Source organism: Athene noctua, chromosome 19, assembly GCF_965140245.1.
Source record: "Athene noctua chromosome 19, bAthNoc1.hap1.1, whole genome shotgun sequence".
In the NCBI taxonomy this organism is placed as follows: Eukaryota; Metazoa; Chordata; class Aves; order Strigiformes; family Strigidae; genus Athene; species Athene noctua.
The window spans coordinates 6,604,126-6,625,860 of NC_134055.1; the positions used below are offsets into that span (position 1 = coordinate 6,604,126).

Genomic DNA, 21,735 nt, shown 5'->3' on the forward strand with positions numbered 1-21,735 from the left:
TGCCTGCTACAAGCTGACAGTTTTGTTCATACAGAACTGTGGGTTGAAATGGGTACAAGGATATAAGGGGTTTACCCACACTTTTCAGTTACTTACCTTACTCAGGTTGCTCCTGGGCTCTCACCCATTCCCTACAGACACAACAACTCCATGGTGTGATTTATACCAAGTCCATAGAGAAGATATTACCATCCTCCTTGCTGTAGAGCACCCTCTTGCTAGAAGATGGAGGTCATTACCAGAACAGATCTTTTCAAATGATAATGTATTGTGAAAAGTTCTATTCACAAACATTAATAAGGTCTATGGATTGTCCTTTTTTTTTTTGTAGCTACAGATTAAATCTTGTGTTGTTATTTATTTCATCAAGGTGCAAGAATCATGTTGCAAGGAGCTAACAATAGAGATAGCACAAGGAAATCTATGCTTAGGTCCCAACTGTTTCTTCAACATCCTGTAAAGAAACACCTTCAGAAGGTAAATAGGGAATATTGGTTCTGCTCGGAAGTCTTGCAGGTTAGGATATAGCCTCCCCCTCCCTGTAGCAGCATGGTCGGCTGGATGCATTTTCTAGCCAAGAATAAGTTTACTTCTATCAGTAAGGTCATAGCACTTAGCAGAGCTGTAAAAGCCTTTTATAAAGGAGAGGCAGAGACCTACAAACACAAAGCAAGCTGCCTCAGTCACCCAGCGAGGCACAGCACGGAACCCAGGTCTCCTGAGAGCCAGGGACACTGCTTAGCATCAGTGCTGAAGGAAGATCCAAATCCAGCAAGCTTGCACGTTGCTTCTCAGCACTGCTGCTATTTATTTAGCTGAGTTGTTTTCAACAAACACCTCAAGGTCAGTCCCCAGGCTACATCTGAAAAGCTGGCAAAAGCTTAACAGAAAGGATGGATGCCACAAAGGAACTTTTATGTGCAGCTTCTCAGGGATCTTCCAGGAGTGCAGTCTGTGGGGCTCAGAAATCAAAAGTCTGAAAGTCACTGAGTTAGCTGGTTAACAGAAGACAAGTCACAAGAGGTTAACAGAAACATGAGTTTCTACCTTTAGCTAGATTTATTCTCTCGATCTGCCAGACAATTCATCACTAGCAAAGTTTTGATTGGGGCTGGAAGGACGAGAAAAGGAGAATTTACAATCCAAATTTCAGCAGCTGCCAGCATACTCATTCATACGAACTTTTGAGAACATTTCTTTGGAACTCTCCATTTTAAAAAGAAGGCTAAAGCAATTTGATTGCAAAAAGAAGGCGCTGCTGCGAGGAGACAGATGCCGTTCCTAATTTTCAGCAATACTTTCATGTAATACCAAAATATTTGGCACGAAGCACCCGATTAAAGAAATGCCATTGCTGATGGCAGATGGTACTTCTCATCCCAATCTGTAGCAGCCTGCTAACGTTAGATGTAATCTGATTGCAAACACAGTGCATGCATTTTTTCCAGATGAGCAAGCTTTACATAATTTTTCATTGCTCTTATTTTAGTTTGTTAACAAACATCATCATTATGAGCAAACAGTGTGATTACAGTGTTATCAAATGAATCCCTTCTGCTCACCCCACCCTTCCAACCTTCCAGCACCTGGAAATATCAGCAAAAACAGCCCTTCCCCCCACCCACCCTTTGTACTACCTGCTTGTAACACCTAGTTTTAAGCTGCTCATACTATCAAGAGCCAGGAGGGAGCCTTGAAAGAGCCTGACTTAAGGCTATGGCACTAAATTACAGCAAGACTTTCCCTATGCAAGAGGCTGGGGAAATATTCCAGGCAGCAGGTTGCTCGCCTTTACTTTGAATTTTGTTCTAATCACACATTGATTTGCCAAGTACTTTTACCCCAGTGGGAACTCATGGCAGATCCTCCTTTAAGTTTACTCAAGTGTAACTCTATGCAGTAAGAACTATGAAAACAGGGTTTTCTTCAAGGAAGTTGCACTTCTATAAACCTCATTGAACAAAGCTGTGCACTCGCCAAATAGTGGCTACTTGAGTTATGAAAGAGAGTTTGTTTAACAGAAAACAAGTGAATACGTGTCCAACTGCCTTTCTCTTCCTCTTTGCTGGCTGAGGGACAGAACTCAGTGGAGGCCAAAGATGACTGCTTTGCTAACTAAAGTAGTGACAGACTCACTCAGAGTTGAGACCATGCTACCACAGGGCAATAATGCTCATTCAGGACAGACATTTCAGAACTAGCCAGGTTTCCTAGAGCCATACCAAGGGCATGTACAAAGAGAACTCCATTAAAATAATTTTTTTCTATTAATTCTTAGAGTCCCGCTCCCCAGTAAAAATTATGAAACAATGCTCCTATTTGCCACCAGATTTGAATAGGCACCATTTGGATGCTTTGAACTCTGTACTTCAGAGAAACAAGACAGGCTGGCCTTCTTGCACTTGTCAAATGCAGCGTTTAGCTTTTAACAAGCTTCCAAGAGCAAAACAAAGTATGTTTTTCCCACTCTCTCAAGCACTGAAAACATGCAGGTGCAACTTGTTCCAGCTGCACAGTAACTGGAGCTAGAATTGAACATGTTAAATTATCTTCATTTCAGCAGCCACCTGCAGGCACTTTGAAACACTCAGCATCTAGTCTTGGTTCAGCTGAGTAAGTTACACAGCATTTGTAGTGAGGAGGCAGTGGAAGGCATGATCATCATCAAGGTCTAGGTCACAAATTCTGCATTTCTCATGCTGGGCACCAGCTACATTCCCTACACCACAACACATAAAGAAAAAAAAAAGTCTACCTCAGGTGCTCACTGCACCACAGGTACACAAAGGGTCTGAAATTCTAATCTATTGAGGACTTTCACTAATAATTTCTTCAGATGGTCCCTATGACATAGGTGATTTATGAAACCTCCACGGCAACTGGGCAGTAGCAATAAAGACAACAGAATAAACTTCATCGTTTTTATTCTGCAAAGCAATATGCACATCTTACAAACACAAAATTAATCTAGGAGAGAAATGTAATTTCCAAATTGGCTATTGACCATCATGCAACAAGACAAGTGAAATGTAAGAACAAAACAAAAAAGCCATCTTAACCCTACAATCACCTGCAGAGGGTTGAAAACCAAGGCTCAGATTTTCTATGTAATGCCAAAGAAAAAATGCAAAAGAAAATGGCAGCTTTCTAAGAACAAGAAAACACGTACAAATAGAATCAAAACTGATTCAAGTCATAGTTAAAAAGAAAAAGAAAACAAAAAAGGAAAGATCAATATGATCTGAACTTTAATATTAAAGTTTTTACTCTTCTGTTTGGCTGCATTAACTTTTGTACACTGCGCCTAGAACAATCCAATATTCCTCAGTATTACAGCACTTCAACTCAATGGACACCCTCACCTTTCTGCTGCAATACAGGGGTGCAAAGGGATAAACTAAGGCCCAAAAATACAACTCTTAACATCTTCCCTTTTACGTTTGTGGGTTGCAATATTTCTGGGTACTTCAATACGGTGGGTAATAAACTGCAAAGCAGGCTCCTCTAATTACCAAAACAGCAAAACCAGATTAAAAAAAAAAAAAAAACCAACAGACCAAATTCCAAGCTTGGATATTTGGAGTGTGATTTTTAATTTGCTGAAACAGAAAACACTTGGCTTTGCTTTTTTAAAGGAGTCGTCTTATACTGGGTGTTTTCTAGGTATTTCCAGAATTTGCTACACCACCCCAATCTGTTTCCTATTCCTGCCTTTGGTCCCAGATCAAGCCACCCTCACAGGCAACTCTAGAAGTCAGTATTAATGCCGAAGGCTGGGTATGCATGAATTAGGAACAGCTCAGAAAGTTTTCATGAGAAGCTGTCTACCTGTTTTGACTCCACCGATTCATTTCAGTGAAGTAGTATTAGCCCAGAGCAGCATCAGGAGAAAACTGGAAGCTTCATTTTATCCCTAGACTTCAAACTAGGCCATCTCTAAAGCTTTACCTTAACATTCCTGGAGAAAAACACGTTAGTTAATACCACTTAAGTAACTGAAAGTCTATAAAGAAAACATGTTCTGAAGAAAAGTGTGACTATTTCGCTTCAAACACTCTGAAGACTCATGAACTTACTGAAGTCCCACACATACAGACCAGCAGGGTCCCATTCAATAGTATGGTATTAGGCAATACCTATAGGTATTACTCGCAGGTAATAAACTAAGTCTATAGATAATAAACTAAGAATCTTATGCCAGCATAACTGAGACTGTGAGATTCTGACTTGGGTTTCTTCTTTTGTGTGGTTTAGAGCAAAAGTAGAAGGGAAGAAAGTACATGTTTATGTATGCAGACCTACAGTTGTACTATCTGACAAGAAAGCTGAAAGACAAGATGAAAGGTCAATTAAGGCAACCAGTGAGATTTTAAAAGCAGTGGTGGAAATGTCTGCAGGAAAACCCTGACTCATGAAAATTAAGGAGGCTGCTCAATAAGAAGCTAGAAAGAAACAGCAAAAGCCAGAATGGGAGAGATTCACAGAATAAAACCTCTGATTTAAGAATGGACAGAGAGAACAGTATGTGTTTTACTGTGTGGTTTCTTTGACCTGAATCACAACAGCCCTAGTCCTCTCCTTGTCATTTTCCCCTGAGTGGACAGCATTAAATGGAAATGGGACAAAGCTAATAAAAGTGTTATTTTCAGCTGCCCTTCAGAGACGGATGGAGAGTCCCAAAGTGAAGCTTTATACCAGACTATGGGATTTCTTTTCCCTTCATTGTTTGCACTTGCCCAAGGCTGTGCAGAGCCCCAGACTGTTCATACAATACATCTTTTTATTAAGTTTCACTTTCTAGAAAAAAAAAAAAAAAAAGCACAGAAAGCTGCTCTGCAGCAGAGATGCACAATCCTGGTTTGAGGGCTGCAGATGGGAGGCCAAGTGGAAAGCTTTCCAGATAGTCTCTATGCTGACTTCTTCTCGGCATTCAGCAAGCCAAATGAAAAAATAAAGAAAAAAAAAAATTAAAAAAAATCAAACAGCACTTTTCAGTAAGAAACATTTTTAAATGGGACTTCACTTCTTCATTTTTTTACTATGAATAAAAGCACGACTTTGTCCTAAATACAGCACTATGAAAATGTGAATATGTATTTTCTTTTTTCAAAAAACCCCTAAAATGTTGATATCTTTTCTTGCAAGCAAGAAGCAAATGGAAGAAAGTATTAGGCCACACAAATACACATTTAATTCATGTAGTAGATTGGTGGCTTTGGAAATGCAGTATTATATCAAAGGTGCATACTGTTTCAAACACACTGTACATATCATTGGGCAAAAAACAAAGATCTGTTGGTTTGTTTGAGACACTTGCAAAGGCATCTTAACCTGCCCAGATGCAGCTAGACAAAAATATCTTGCTCTGACTATATGTAGCCATATCACTAAACATATCTACACAAACATTCGGCTATGTCCACAGGTAAAGACTGAAAGTTTCCGGCCGCACTACAATGCGGAACAAGTGCATCATCTGACCTATTCTGAATATACTTTTATAAATATGTACAAATCAATTACAGGCACTTGAAATGTCTTTGGTTGGAATAAACCAACATTGCAAGATAATGTATTCACAGAGTGTTAAGACCCATTCTGGGTTCAGCAGGCAATGATTACGGTTCTCAGTCATTCTCAGTAAAAGTAGAGGATGGATTATGCTTCTGACAAAACAACCTAAACAAAAGAAAAAGAAAACATTTAATTAAAGCCAAATTCTTAATCCTGTAACAGTGATATTACTTATCTCCATGCAGCTGGCCTATCTGTCCTTGCCTTTTCAAAGAACCTTGAAAAAATCTAACTTGGAAAGAAAAACAAAGTCTGAAGGTGTTTTGTACTTAGCATTATCAATTAAAAAAATCCAACAAACAACACAAAAAACCCCAACAACAAACCCAAAACCAAACCAAAAAACCCAAACCAGCTTACACTACAAAATATCATTATGATCTAAAGGTGCCAACATTAGCTTCCTACTTCACTATTAAATATATTAATATTTAATCCTTCAAGAAAAGTGCAGGTCTCTAGTGTCTCTAGTGCAGCACTGAATAATGACTGTTTCAAAGCTTTCTCATGGTTTCAATTTAATTCTGATTAACAACCATTACAATTATGCAATTTTCAGTCTGTTGTGACAAAAGATAAATAAAACTACTCAATGCCATCTATTCAATACTTGATACAGAACAGTGCAACGTCAGAATTCTGGCAGAACAGTTGCATTACAGCACCTAATGAGCTGCAAGAATCCACTTCTGTAGGAGAGAAATCTAACTCTGAGGATCTACGGAGCACATATATTTATTTTGTAGCACCTATCTGTACTGTCCACAATGAAACACCCATGTCTCTTTGAAAGGGGATTAAATCTACATCTCCAGAGATACGAAAAACCAGTCTGTACTATGTAAAAAAGGGGGGTTGCTATGTTTTCTTATCATAGTCAATATTTTGTTATTACACAGACTCACCTTTTCAGAGCAGAATTCTGTATTGCTTTGCCTCAGTTTGCTTGGTCTGCCTTTAATAACTGCATAGCAGAACATTGTAATCACCATCACAAAAAGAAAGTAACTGGTATGCATGAGATGCAGGTTTATTAGAGAACGATCATCCTGCACAGAGAATTAAAACCATTTACTGACAATGTACCAATAGCTGGCATTTTATATTAAAACAATAATTATCAGATGAGCACAGAAATTACTTAATGAATCAACTTTCTCCCCTTTACCCAGCTGGCATAGTAATGAAAGTGATTCCTAACTGTGGCACAGAGAGCCAAAATGGTCCTCATGTTAAAAATCTGTACTAGAGATTTCTTCCCATATACTGGCAGTGTCTTTTGTCAAATGATTTCAAAATATTAATGTCAGACATTAAAAGCTGTGAGGCACATGGGGATTACATGAAGAGCATTATGCCCAGCATGGGTAAAGCATACCCAACTCTGTCTCAAACCTCACACTACGTAATAAACCAGCACTGAATACGGTGATTTTAGGATGAACAGAACCATATTCAATTAAAACAGAGCTAAACATTTATTCAACATAACATATAAAATCACTATGGCACTTACATCTGGAACTATAACAGTTAGTTTGGGATTTAAAGCATGATACACTTTTCCGATTGCTCCTTTGTAACACCAGAAAGGGTTATAATCTTGTGCATATTTTGTATTAGAGTCCCTTGCTGTGGTAAAGATCTTGTACCAAAGTGTAGCATTGCTGTAGGTTTCAGGAACACAATGTGGTGGCTGACTGCAGAAAAACAGAAATAATTAGCACCACAATTGCCATTCTCCATTTTCATTAAGGCTTTTAGAACTAAGTCCAGACTTCTCAACAACAGCATAAAACAGTTTTCTTTTGGACCCTCCAAAACAACAAAAAAACCCAAAGCTTAACTGAAAGGGTGTATAAAAAAACCCCCATATCATTCCTATACTAAGATAAGAATTTAACTACATGTTGTTCCAGTAAGTCAACACCCCACAGCTTAATGAGAAGAACACTGGTTTTCATAAGGCTTCACAGACAAGTGAATCTATCTGGTGGTTCTCCAGGGTATACTGAATAGTGTCAGAGTCTACAGAAGACAAAGGGAAGCTATTTTGATGAAAGTGTGTACCTGCTGGGGTATGGTAGCAAAACAGCATTCAGCTTACACTGATCTCTCAGCAGGGAAGAGGGTAAAGAACCTTAGTGTCAAACCTTAGCTCTGACGCAAGGTAGTGAAACTAAATTACAGAGTATCTTTCTTAAAAATTCACAGATTCCTTTGTTCCTAGTGAAGTTTACATCACAGGTAGCATATTGAAAGGCAGGTAGGTGCTATAGTTCAAAACATCTACAGAAAAAAATACATAGTGTTGCTAAAAGACTGCAAAAGTCTCAAGATGGGTTTTTTACTGTGGGGGAAGGAAGACAAGTACATAATTTCTACAGTCAACAATAAAGTTCATCAGAAAGTAACAACCTCAGAGGACCAGCAGAGGAATTAAATCACCTGGTAACCAATCTATGAAGGAGTGTTTAAAATGCACTTACACTGTGACAGGAAATACATTGCTGGCTGCTGTCACAGTCATGCAGGTTGTGAACACAACCTGCTCGCAGTGGCCATGAAGAACACAGTCATCTGAGTTCCAAGCAGCAGGCAGGGTGAATGTAATATTTATCTCCTCATGGGATTCTCTGCCTTTGAGAAAGAGAGAAGAAAAGCTGGTTTTCATTCACAAAAGTATCTGAGCAACAATCACTAGGATAAGGACAACATGCAAATGACTAAGGCAGCAACCATCACCCTGAATCTGTACCTTTGAAGTCATCCAGGATCTTTAGTATCAACAAAGAGATCAAAAAAGAAAGTTAAAAACCAAATCAAACCAAACTACAAAACCCCCAGCTTCTGGTCTTTCTAATCTCTCCTGCCCCCAGAAGAAACAGAGTCATTAGGCTCTATTCAGAAGGGAACAACTCACTATAAGTGAATTCATGCATGTTCAGAGAACTTCACTAGAAAGGAAAAATCACTGATCTTTAGCCTTTCTCCTCCCAAAGACTTTTTCCACATTTGCTTTTTCTGGTGCTTACTTTTCAAATTGGAGATACTCATGTAGACAAAAAGGTGCCAGCATATATTGAACTGCAGGTTAAGTAGTGTACGTTAACTCCACATGGATATATTCATACCGAAACTAAATCCAGGCAAATGGAACTTTGCATTTGATAGCTCTTAAAGCAGTAACAACAATAACATAAAACACATTAATGCAGATTTACAGCTATGGTAAATGTGTCTTCACAGCTCTGAGGTTCAAAACACCTTCAGGCATTATTATAAAATGCAACCCAGGCTGAAAGCTAGAATTCCATGAGATCCTACTATCAATTTCTACTAATTTTCTACAGTCTCCTGTCAAAACTTACCAGCAGGGCAGACACATAGCATACCAGTCTCTTCACACCACATAAATTGTTACCATCTTGTTTGTTACTGGTTGCAATATTAAAGCTTATTCATGTATGCATTTTAGATAACTTTTTTTTTTTTTTTTGGCAACATGCTACTTAGTATCTCTAATGTATATACATTAATGCCTTTAAAACATGAGTTAAGGACTTGCAGATCTATCAAGATAGAACTCAAGATAGTCACTGTAGAAGCTTTTGCTGCTTGGAATTTTGTTGGCTTAAAAATTACCTTCCATTGGCATTAGGTTAATCATTTAAAACTGCAAAGCCTCATCTTGGAAAACCTGCAGGTTGTTTTCCATTCTGAATGCAGGGAAAGGTTTTTCTAGCAAACAAGTGAGTAGGTGTATGGATATGATCATAGCAGATCTGGAAACACATGTACCTTCCAAGCAAAAGATTAATCTCACCAATAATACGCTGGTGAATTTTTATTTGACTATATAGTTTATCATTCAAATTTATAAAGGTCAAGTCTTGCATACCTGAGAGTCCAATCTGGTGTCCAAAAATTGTGGAACTCAGATGTGTGACATTGCGAGAATATCCACCAAACGGCCTGAGTGGGTCCAGCGTCAATGTGATTGCAACAGAGATGTTTATTGGGCCCGAGTCCTCAAGAGTCTGTGGAGACTGTGTAGAAGATCTCGCCTGTCCACTGGTCACGGTACTTTCTGGAGTTGTGGTATCATTGATGAGATGCTTTAAGGTTTCATTCTCAGATATACAGAAGTCCAAATCATTAAACCTCAGGAGGAAAGTATTCCAGTCCTTAAAACAAATGTGAAGATTTCTGTCAGATTAGCAAGTTAACTGTTGGCTGCCACTTCTAAAGAGCAGTGCAGACCTTGATATGTACCATCAGGCCTGCGGTTCCAAACCATTTAACAAAAATTACATGGCTCACAAAGCAAGCACAAGTACCACCATGGCTATCTCAACAACAGGACAAGCTGTTTACAGAAGTTAGACATGTTCAATCCCAGCCACCGTCTGACCACTGCTCAGTGCAGCAGCAGAATTATCCTTCTTTAAGCTATGAAAGGAACAGACTAACTTGGTCCATTCTCACCACACTCAGGGTATGAGCAGTTTCTAGCAAGGTTTCCCTCATTACAGAATAGTACTACTAGGTAAGAAGTTTCACAAAGCAGCTAGCTGACACAACAGAGTAAGAAAAAGAAAGGCTTCTAGTCATAGCAGGGAAGATCCATGTCACATAATTCAGCCTCATCCCCAAAATAAAAGACTATTCAAACACTCATACCAATAGCCTCTTTCTTTATGAAATTAGAGGCAAGTATAAATGAAATCTCCTGCAAGACTCTGCACACTCCCATAACAGGGTTCTTGGGGAGGGCCAGAAAAAAGTAACTCCTTAGCTTTGGATATGTTTTTCAAATTAGCATTCCCACTGTTTAACTCAGGAACTTTTTGTACCTACCTCTGTCATTTCTGGTGACTTGATTTCCTTGATTTTGAAGAAATAACCCAGTGTCAGAAAAGCTATTGCCATAGCACTTACACTGATCATAAAGACCACAAGTGGAGGTCGACTGCTGATGTAAACCTTCAGGTTCTCCAACAGGTTTATGTTGAACATTATTCTGATTGTTCACCTGAAAACAAAGATTATAACAGAGTGACTGGGCAGGGTACGGGTTGGTAGATCACATAAGACAAAAGTTTGAAAATAAAAAAATGGAATAACAACTGAGATTAAATTATGTGACTGTACTGTTCATTGAACACAAACTCAGTAAGCTTTAAATAAAACACAAATTAAAAACATGCTCAACATCACCTTCTCACCACCTGAAACTGCCAGCTGGGAACAGACTTTAAGAAATGAGGACAACTTCCAGTACAGCCGAATATAATTGATAATTGTATTAATAAACTGGTTATTTTCTTTCCCTACGTACTTGGGCAGAATATACACTGCTACACTTTAATTCCAGTAATAGTTGAATTCATCAAATTACAGTGTGGATGGAGTTGTAGTGCAGCCCACAGATCAAACTTTGTACATCTTTGCATATATTTTCAAAACTGAGGCTGAAGCCGTAAAGACCCCCTTTTACCCCATCCCTAGTCCCAAATGCCTCTACCTTCAAAATGGGATCTAAGAAGCTGCCTACATCATTTTAGGCTTCTGCCTCAAGAATCCTGTGGTTAGAAACACCTAACAACCACATGAGGGTGAAGGCTGGAAGACTCCTTCCTTTATTTGATTCTTGCAGGATCTAGAGAACTTTTGCTAATCTGTAAACAAGGAGAGAACCTTACACATGCTGAGAAAACATATTAAACCATTAATTTTTGTCCAAAATATAATATTTTGTCTGATTCCCCTTCCGAATTTTCATTTGCAGAGCAGAAAGATCCAAACTAATTTTACCGTATCAGTTTTCCCACCTCCACTCACAACAAAAAGCAAGAAGTCCCATGTTAAAGAGTGGCTCTTGTGGCATCTACTTCAGAAGCTCTGCAAGGAATGAACTTCAAGCATATTTCTTATGTCTTATCTAAAATCCTGGCTGAAAAGGCTTTTAACCACAACTAAACTAGAAAGGCAGTAACTGTTCCTAGCAACGTGTTGCTTATCCCCAAAATTCATAGAAAAAGGCAGATTTCAGGACGAGCATCTGAAGAATTCAGCACTGCAGTGGTTAATGTTTGAGCATTCATACAGACCTGGTAACATTTAATTAAGTCAGGAACTCTGCTCCCTGAAGGTCTGGGTGATTCTTATTGACTAGAAGCACAACTCATTTACAACCCAGATGTAGCTTGACTGAAGAGTGGCAAGTCTGAGGATGAGTTTTGAGAAAGAGGGCAAGGGAGAGGGTGATCTTTGATCTGATCCATTGATTTAAAAGAAAGCAAGTGAAAGAAAAAGGAAAAGCTTTCAAAGTCTTTTTCAGATCCCACAATGACCCCAAAGTTCTTTTATACTCGAGATTTTACTGCCAGAAATGTTTCTTACTCTTAACAGAGGAATATTGACAAAACCTGCAAAACTGCCCCAGAGAGGGGAAAATTCAATTCACTGAGAAGAGACCCGAGATCCTGTGGCAATAATGCAACACTGAGTTGTGCATGCATACTTTACCAGTCTCCTCCCTGCACACCTTCTCTCCTCTGTGAAATCTGCTGAAACAGTGCTCATTCCAGAGCACAAGATCATGTCCTGGGTTTACTATTTTGCACCATCAACCAATTTTCATCCACTCTGCAAAGACCAGAAAAGCTAGCAACTTTTTATCCACAAGAATGACTGGGTGCTGCAAACATCTCTTCACAAAAATACAGAGGATGTCTGAGAGTGGAAAGCACAGTGCAGAGAAAGGATGGAGAGAAGAGAGGAAAGACAAGGCAACACTAAATGTGCACCTTACCAGAACTTCTATCTTTGTCCAAGACCAGCTGTGCTATGGCCAAACAGGCCAGCGGAGGTGTCAGAAGGCAGGAGTGAGGGGGAAAGGCAGAGCTGGCGTTGGCAAGGATCATGCTGGGTACGATCTGCACTTCTGTACGTTCTGCCTCCTATTTTGTCACTGGCAGCAAATTTCTTAAATGAACCCTAGTTAAAAATCCCAAACGCTCCATCTAGAAGCACTGGAGACACATGTTGAGATGGAAAAAGACCAAAAGATAAACTAAAAGCAGAGTTGTATTCAGTGTTCCCTTCTGAATTTCCTTTTGAAAATAACAACACAGATGTAGGCTTTATTACAGCATTTAATCAAAGCTGAATGTCACCCACAGCATATAGAGTACTGTGATCCCTTTTTAAAGGGGCTTCCAACAGTTCCATTAGCATGCTTGTTTACCACAGGGTCTAAAATCAGCCATAAAATTGGATGCGCTGAAAAGCATACATATAAAAATATTTGGGATAATATTTTTATGTAAGAGATCACCAGTTTTTAAGTGCCGGTTGCTTAATATGCTCCCATAACTCAACGGCTTTGAAAGCAATTAGAAAAAGCTATAAGCTGTGATATCTGAAGTGTAATATGCCTTTTGAGCATTTGTGAGAGAAAAGGGAACAACTGTGGATTTCAATACTTAGAGCTGACATGAAAATAGCAATTGGACATGGTTAGTGCAAACCAGAAACAAGAATAATGTTTCCATACTGCTGCCTGAAGAACTACCAATTTTTTTTTATGACATAAAGTGCTTAAGTAACACTAATTATGGAAGAACTTGTGAAACAGATCAGTACGCATAAATCGAGATGTATATTCCCACTAGATTCTAGGGGTTCAGTTAATGGTTCACACACTTAAATTCCTCCTCTCTGTTAGGACCTGTTAGAAACACAACACAAACAGCTGTTCTTCTACTAGCTCTAGTTTGCAACTAACAACTTCCTCTGTGTAAATGAATAACTGAAAGAAAATAATCTAAACTTTTATTTCTTTTTCACACAGTTCAAAGAAGAAACCGAACGCTATTACCTCCTGGCAGGTCAGGAAAGCAAGATCAGATTTCAGTTTTTAGCCAAATAAATAATTTAGAAAGTGGCTCTAATAACTGCTGCCTGCCTCTCTCCAATCCGGCTAAGCCTTTTAATACTTGTGCAATAAAAATCTCCACAGTCAGCCTAACAAGTAGCTCAAGCGCAACGGGAAGAATGAAAACTGCCAGCCTGGAACATTGGCCACCAGCTCCGAAGTAACTGCTTGGTATTGAGGTGTATACATCAAGACCAAATGCCACATTCAGGCAGAGTTACAGCTGACTGTACTCATCAGGAAACACCTGACAAGCACCGGAGAGATACTGTGCTCTTAAATCAGGCTCTACAAACCTCGGAAATTCTGTTATACAGTTGAAAAGATAAAAATGGTAAAGGATGGAAATACACAGCAGTTAATATGTCAGAGCCCCAGACAAACACAGAATTGGGTAGCCACCTAAAAAGCAAGAAAATAGTCACTTATTCCACAGTTCAGGAGTCCTTCTCCAGTACAGCTCAAGACCAAAGATGTAACATTTTAAATTCCTCCCTATTTTTATATGAAAAAGAACAGAAATGGTAATTTCTGAAATAGACCTAAGAGTTTTTCAAGCAAAAATTACAAATAAGGAAAATCTTGGAGTTTATTGCAAAGACCAAAAAGTCAATGAAATGAGTCACAGCAGAAGTATTAAATTCCCAAGGGAACTGAATTCCTAACGACGATAAAAAAAAAATAAAAAATGCATGCTGTACTAAAGCAGGTATTAAAAGCAAAATCGCAAATGTCAAAAGGAAAAAAACCAAAACATGAATTTTAAAGAGATCAAAGTAAACGTCTGACAACTCTTACATATATCTTCCCATAATGTCAACTACCATCTTTCCACCATAAAGCTTAAAATCACGTAATTTCCTTACAAATATTTCCCCTTCTCATTGTGCATACAAGTCATTCGAGGGGAGAAAAACATCTGGAGGGGTTTAAATAATAAACCACCACTGAAATACCTTAAGGAAGAAAAATAAGTGGAAGAGAAGGGCAGCAGGCCAGCACTAACCCATCCCAACAGCACCCCATTAAGACTTTGCATGTTTTCTAAGCCTGAACATCTTATTGCACATAATAGTGTTTAATCTTAACTGTGCAGCTCAGTTTATTTATAAATCAATTATGTTTTCAAAGATACCCCATTACTAGTAGTACAATGGGGGTTAGGAAATGGGTCACTTCAGGGTTAACCCCTTTGAATGAAAATAATGTTGCATGCCAGAAAAACACTCATAAACACAAATCAACCGAACTGTGATTTTCCTAGCAAACGATCCATAAATAATATGCAAACAAAGAAATGGTGTTGATCTCAAACTAAAGTGCCTCTCATTTAAGAACAGTAAATAGTAGCAGGTGCCAAAAATATCTTTAATTTGGTTTTCTTCTCTTCAAACCAAACTCGAGATCTAACACCTAAACCACTAAAATAGTAAAGCAAAATAGATCACAGTTGTTAACTGCGAAGCTGCCTATTAAAGTTGAAAATATTCAAAATGATCTGTCAAAGCTTTATAAAGCCTAATTAACAAGAATGTCTCTATCTCAAATATCACCAGCCTATTGAACAGAACCAGCAAAAGTAACCTCAGCTGATTTTATAACTGAAAATAAAGCCTCTGTTGGTTCTCAGAGCAGCAGCAATTATCCTCCTCTCCTTTTTTTTAAGGGATAGAAAACAGGATTAAAATTAAAATTAAACAGAAGCTTTGAAACGCACCAGAAGGCTGCCTCTTTATGTCCTGAAATGAACTATTAATTTCTACTATGTAAACTATCAAGAACTTTTATAGTCAGTTTCCTTCAGGAATTGGGGAAGGATAATTTTTTTTTTTCCCCCTTAAATCTTCATTAGAATTTCACAACATAATATTTTTATCATAAAACATGTGGTTGGGAGAAAAAGTAGAGTTTCCTACATATTTTACAGAAAGACTTACTTTACCATACTGGTATCTATGGAAAAACAAAGAGGTGACAGTATCTGCAGCTGTTTCAGTTCATTTTTTTAGGAAGCATATCAAAACCCTGTGGGATGAAGTTGTACAGCCTGAAACCTCTGTCAGCAGAAGAGGGGAATCCTCCAGAGCACAGCACTTTTTCTCTAGCTGATCTTCTTCCCCCATCCTTCAGTGTTAAAAAAATAAAACAAAGCAAACAGACTCATAGTAAATGCCATCAGTTTTCTTCACAAAGTAGAGGAAGAGAAGAAGTAATCAAGACTTGTGGAGGAAGAAAGTTGATGAAAACGTCACCTTCAATCCACTGCAACCAAATATAACAAGATCAGCAGCCAGATGTGCAAACACACATCTACTCCCCCCAAGACTGCTCCAGGAGAAAGCACCCAAGTGGGAGAGATCAGTGAATCGGCTCAAACCAATCGGTGGCTCATCACAGTTTTTTTCTATAAATATGTTCACTGATAAAAAAAAACACGTTCTTGGAACCTCGAAGCAGAAAGCATGGCAGGAAAATGGCCCAGCCCTTTGCACATGCAAAAAGCACAGACAGAAGACACTGTACAGCACAGAACAAGAGCAAGATGTTGAAAAGGAGATTCTTCCCCCGTGTAATTCCGATAACAGAGTCAGTCAGGAAGCAGATTATTAAACGAAAGCCTGAGAGCCCTCGGACTTGCAAGAACAGAACAAAGCAAAAGGCTTCATGCTTGCATGAAATGTTTCTTTTCGCCTCTCAAAACAGTTTTCAAATCATAATTAAGCATTTCAACATCCCCAAGAGCTACATAAACAGCCAACATTTCAGTTCTACCCATAAAAAAAAGCTAAGGAAGGGAAGTAATTTGGTCAGAATTATAGTAAAATGTAAGGATCGAATTGACAGTGAGTTTCAAACACCCAAGCTCCTGACTGTAAGTCTTGTTAAAGACAGAAAACTTAGAATAAAAAGTAGATGAGTTAAAAAAAACCAAAAAGGAAAATAACGTGGATCAAACATTACTCAATCTGCATACCCAACGTTTCCAGAGACGTAACAGCCCTTTCCAACAAATGCGTGTTGTAGTTCAAAAATGTCTGTGGTGGATTTAACACAAGCACCTGAACAGTGTGTCAGCTGATGTTCCTGAGACAGCAAAGTTGATTTTAATTTATGACTTAAAGAAAAATTTCTGCAGAAACAGACATATGCAAACAAGTTCCAAATACCTTTTCTAAATGCTGAGTTTTTTAACAAATGAAGAACCAGAAAAGGGTAGAAAAGTTTTAAGCCAGGAAATATAAATGATGCGAGGAAAGCCTTTTTTCACTGGTTCAATGAGCCCCAAATTGTGACTTTTGTTACAAGTGAAAAAAACAATTTAAAATATACCCAGCTGTAAATAAAAGTAAACCTGAGCTCTGGTTGCAAATAGACATTTTGCTGCCAAACTTTAAAAAGGCAGCTCCATTTGTCAAGTGAGCCTGCGCCATGGGAAAGAGTACACTTTTATATACAAGAGTTCTGGCTTGGGCATTTTTAAAACCTTCCAACTTCTACAAGTCAATGTCATGACTTACAGCATGACCTATCATAATCTAAATCATATGGACTGCAATAAAACAAACAGTATTAGACTCAAGGACTTTGAAGTTGTATTAAAAGAAATGCTATTCTGGTTACTGCTGCTTAGCATGAGAACCTGGGAGAGGAAGGCAAAAGTAAAGTATTTCAGTTCGATAGGATCTGTCAAAGTTCCATAAGAAATCAAATTCTGCATATACCATACTGTCAACAGCCAAACAAATGCAGTTCACGGAAGGGCTTTACTCAAGAAGTATGAAAAGTCTCAGTAACAGTTTAATTATCAGAAACTGGTTTAGTGACCAACTGAAGAGGTTAATCATTGACTTCATGAAGGCTACCCATTCAGGAACGCAGTATAGAATTCAGCAGTGTAAGTACAGAAAAATGCCAGAAAAAGGCTCTTCAGACTGTAACAAGAACTGTTGTTTGTAATGAGAAATTGTCCTGGTTCTGGCTGGGATTGAGTTAATTTTCTTCCTAGAAGGTGGTACAGTGCTGTGTTTTGAGAAAAATGTTGATAACACACTGATGTTTTAGTTGTTGCTAAGTAGTGCTTATCATAAGTCAGGAGAGTAAGGAGACGGAGATGCAGACAGATGCACAGCTTGAATCACAAGCAGAAAATGACTGACAAGTTGAGGAAATGGCAGCTTTAGTGGGAACGGCAAAGTAAGAGTTCTGGATGTAGAAAGAAGCTAACACCAGCTGCCTAAGAGAAGTTCAGGAAAACAGCCAGCAGCCACTAGTGAAGGAGAAAATACAAACAGCAGCAAAAACGATTGAAATAAGGGACTTAGGCAATAGTTGAAATATCAAGAATATGGCAGTAATATTACCATGTCTGAACACTTTATCTCCACTGGTCAAAAGAAACAGGACTTTAATTTGCTAAGCCCAAACTCAGAAGTAAGTACAGTCTCCATTTTACAAATAGATAATTAAGAAAACTGGACATGCCAGAACATACACAAGTTTTCTTCCAAAACAAAATCCAGGAGTTCTGGGTCCTGGGAAGCAGCCTTATTCACAGGTCAGAACCGTCTGCTCAAAAAAATGAAACTCCCAACACTGACATGCTTTTGGCAAGGGGCGATGTGGGAAAAGCAACAAAATTCTGACACCAATGAGTTTCATTAATACTTAATTTAGGGCTCACTTGATAGAAGAGCTTAATTTCTATTAAAAAAATGTTGCGTTATTTAATAAAAAAATGAAGACGATCACTGCTAACAGACTGGCAGTGTTTAAGGAGGGAGCCACACTCACAGAATCATTCAGGTTGGAAAAGACCCTTGAGATCACCGAGTCCAACCATCAGCCCGACTCTACAAGTTCTCCCCTGCACCACATCCCCCAGCATCTCAACCAAACAACCCTTAAACACACCCAGGGATGGGGACTCCACTCCCTCCCTGGGCAGCCTATTCCACTCTCTGACCACTCTTGCTGTGAAAATTTTTTTCCTAATTTCCACTCCTGTGGCTCTCCACCCATCCAAGGGCGATGGACGCACCAGCCTCCTGCCGGATCCATGCAGCTCCCACAGAGGACACAGAGGTCTGTTGGTTCGCGCCCTCAGAGGTTCCTCTCCACTGACAGAGCACAGTGTCTATTTTGTATTACCAGGCAGCAATTCAAGTTCTTGTCCTTCAAGTAGGAAAGAAGAACCGCATTCCACCGGCCCCGAGCCACTCCTCAAATCACGGGAAGTAACAAAGCTACCAAGGTCTTAATCCTCTTTGAAGGGACTGAATCTAGGGTCAAAGAGCATTCTGTCTCGCAGACACAATTCAATATTATCTCTGCTCAGCCTGCCTACAAAAGTTATCCCCTGTCCTGCAGACACCTGCTGACCAGAAACTGGATTGCAGCCATCGGCTCATTCCCAGAGACCAGAGGAAAAGCAGGTAGATGAAGCGGCAGTAGCTCACTAGGTGAACCTAGAACCATTTTGTACGTCAACCTCGAAGCAAAAGGATTAGTATCTATTTTCTGTCACTCAACCGTTTATAAACCCGCGATGATTATTTACCACAAAAGATAGGCCCAGCCACGACAGGCTTTCGCTCCACGACACGCTGCCCATTGCAAAACTTCCCAGAAGTTCCATGAGGATGTGAGAGTAATCCTTAATGAATTCTTATCTAGGCTCAAGGTTTGTCTAACAGAGCAAATTTACCCGTATAATTATGCCGCTAAAACTAATCAGGCAAATAAATTTCCCCAGAGAAGACAAAGCCCTTAAAAAGCAAACAAAAGGAAAAGGGAAATAATAAAAAAAAAAAAAAAAAGCAGCTATGCTGTAATCTGTTCTTTCCCTTGTCAGGCAGAAACGTTTCCCAGGGTGTCCGTATCTGTAATTACGATACACGGTTCGAATTTAACGTTGGGTATCTAGCAGCCATGTTCTAGGCATGATGCACCAGAAATTTTATTATTAAAAACATCACGACGTTTCCAGACGAGCTAAATCCAAAAAGCAAACGAAAGTAAAACATGGATACAGAGCGAACAGCAAAAAAACCCAAAGAAACGAAAGCTATTTTGAAACGGAAATATTTTTAGTGCTACCGGAATTACACTTTCTTACTGTTTTTTCCTGGTACGACGGCACACATGCAAAGTTCAAGCTAACCCCCTTTAAAAAAAGATTTAAGTAGATAATAAAGTGAAACTAACGCTACAGCGTATCGGCCAGGCCAAACCACCGCCGTTTATCCCACCGCCGTGCAGCCCTGAACAGAAACTACCTGGCCCGGGGGGGCGGCGGAGGGGAGGGACGCGCCCAGCCCACCCGCTCTGCCCCCGGACACGGGGCCGAGGGGCCGGCGGCCGCTCCCGCCGCCACACAACCCTCCCCGGAGCAACCGAGCGCCCCGCTCCTGCCCACCGGCCCGAGGCCCGGAGGGGCCCCCGCCGCACACCGGCAGGACCCCCCTCACGCCACCCCCCGGGGCGGAGCAGGACGAAGGCGGCCCCGCATCCACCGTGCCGCCTGTTTGGCGATGGCCGGGATCCCCGCGCCCCGCACGGCACGGCACGGCACGGGAGGCCCGCGGGCCGCATCAGCCAGAGCCACCCCCGTCCCCATCTTACCGGCGCCCAAGGCGGGGAAGAGGCCCCCGGGCCGGGCGGGTCGGGGCCCGGAGGCAGCGGCGGGGCTCAGAGGCGGCGGAACTGCCGTGCGGGCGGGCTCTGCACCATCCTCCTGCCCTGACGGGGGCTACGGGGAGGGGGCCGGGCGGAGGCCGCTGCCACCGCCGCCGCTGCCCGGACACCCGCCTCCTCCGCCGCCGCCTTCCCGCTGCTTCCGGGGACGCAGCCGTGACCTCTCACCCCGGCCGCCCGCGCGGACGGTGGCGCGGCGGGAACAAGATTGCTGCGGCGCCGGCAGCGCGCGGGCGGAGCCAGGCGGCGGGCGGGGGCCCACCGCGCCCCGGCCCCCCAGGAGCGGCAGCTCGGGGTGTGCGAAGCGCTGGGGCTCAGCTCGTACCCCCCGCCCGCCTCCTCTCCGTTGTCTTCTCAGGCTGCGGCGCAGCCCCGACACCTCCTCCCGCTTCTCCTGCACAGACACGACCGAGCCCCAATTCCTGCCGCCCCCCTGCCCCTCATCCCTCCGCCCCCTTCTCCATTAAAAACTATCCAGAACAACTTTTTTTCTTTTTTAACAAAAAGGTGCCCCATACTTTGAAGCGCTCAAGATTAAATCCTAAACAAAGCAGAAGAATTAACATTTTAATTGTGATGATGCTCATGAGAGGAGAATGGAAGGTCTCGCACCTGGGAGGTGTGACACGCTGGAGCAAATCCGGTGAAGCGCGATGTAGATGGTGGAGGGTGGCTGAGGACAGAGCCAGGTTCTTCTCTGTGGCACCAGGCGAAGGGCCACGATCCAGGGGCAGGTAATGGCAATCCCCAGCCTCCAGCATTACCGAGCTGCTGTAGCCCATTACTCCATCATAACTTTGCTGTTCACAGCAACGTCAGCTCCATTGCCCTGGAATTTACATCCAGGGTCTTCACCTTGCTAATGATACAGAGAAATGATGACTTGTTTTAAGATTTATTTACTTATAGAAAACTGTTTAGCAACTTATTTAGTTTTTTTTAATACTGTTAAGAATCCTGCTTGCTCAGACTGTTCTGTGAAATTTTACCAAGGGCTACAGTATTCATCAAAACATAACAGTTTACTGTGAAAATCTACCAGGGGATACAATGTTCAGCAAAATACTATGCTCTGTCCTTGAGAAACAGGTGGCTGACACTAACTAGTTGGAATTTTGCTAATGGGTAGAGATAGTCATAGACGAATGGTAGAAGTGCTATTGGTTTTCTTAGATAAGATAGAAAAATAAACCGGCTGAAAAACACTTTTGTTACTCAAGAAATTGGCCAAGGGAATCTGCCCATGCTCCAGGGAAAAAACAAAGTGAGAAAGACTACGACCCTTCCTCCCAAAGACCCCCGAAGACGACCACCAGGAGGCAATGCACGGGTGCAAAGATGACATCAACTGTTGACATCGGCCTTTCTAACTAACCCAGCCTTACTCATGCGTATGTATGTTTGTGTTATGTAATCCAATGAATATGGATAGCCACACTCTAAGTTTTCGGTAAAATGTGCGGTGGGTGTGCAAGCTTTGTGGAGAAATCCCCTTGCACCCCGGCGCTGGAGTAAACATACCTGCT

The 21,735-nt window shown here is 40.8% G+C and overlaps 1 protein-coding gene across 1 annotated transcript; it reads right to left on the reverse strand.

The window, feature by feature from the left end:
* Nucleotides 1–2,907: 2,907 nt before the first annotated feature.
* On the reverse strand, nt 2,908–20,340 carry TMEM248 (transmembrane protein 248). Its single transcript, XM_074923076.1, has 7 exons — nt 20,138–20,340; nt 10,435–10,609; nt 9,476–9,761; nt 8,064–8,214; nt 7,091–7,274; nt 6,480–6,623; nt 2,908–5,679 (listed from the first exon to the last, which is right to left on the reverse strand). Exons 2-7 carry the CDS (start codon nt 10,591–10,593, stop codon nt 5,659–5,661), a joined length of 945 nt encoding a protein of 314 aa, XP_074779177.1. The 5' UTR covers nt 10,594–10,609; nt 20,138–20,340; the 3' UTR covers nt 2,908–5,658.
* Between the last annotated feature and the right edge of the window lie 1,395 nt (nt 20,341–21,735).

What these genes read in the sequence shown, in the direction of transcription:
- TMEM248 (XM_074923076.1), bottom strand. Translation starts at nt 10,593, where the DNA reads ATGTTCAACATAAACCTGTTGGAGAACCTGAAGGTTTACATCAGCAGT. An exon ending in AATGTATTTCCTGTCACAGT is followed by an intron (nt 7,275 to 8,063) that starts GTAAGTGCATTT and finishes GTTTTTCTGCAG; the next exon opens with TCAGCCACCACATTGTGTTC. An exon ending in CAGAATTCTGCTCTGAAAAG is followed by an intron (nt 5,680 to 6,479) that starts GTGAGTCTGTGT and finishes TCTTTTGTTTAG; the next exon opens with GTTGTTTTGTCAGAAGCATA.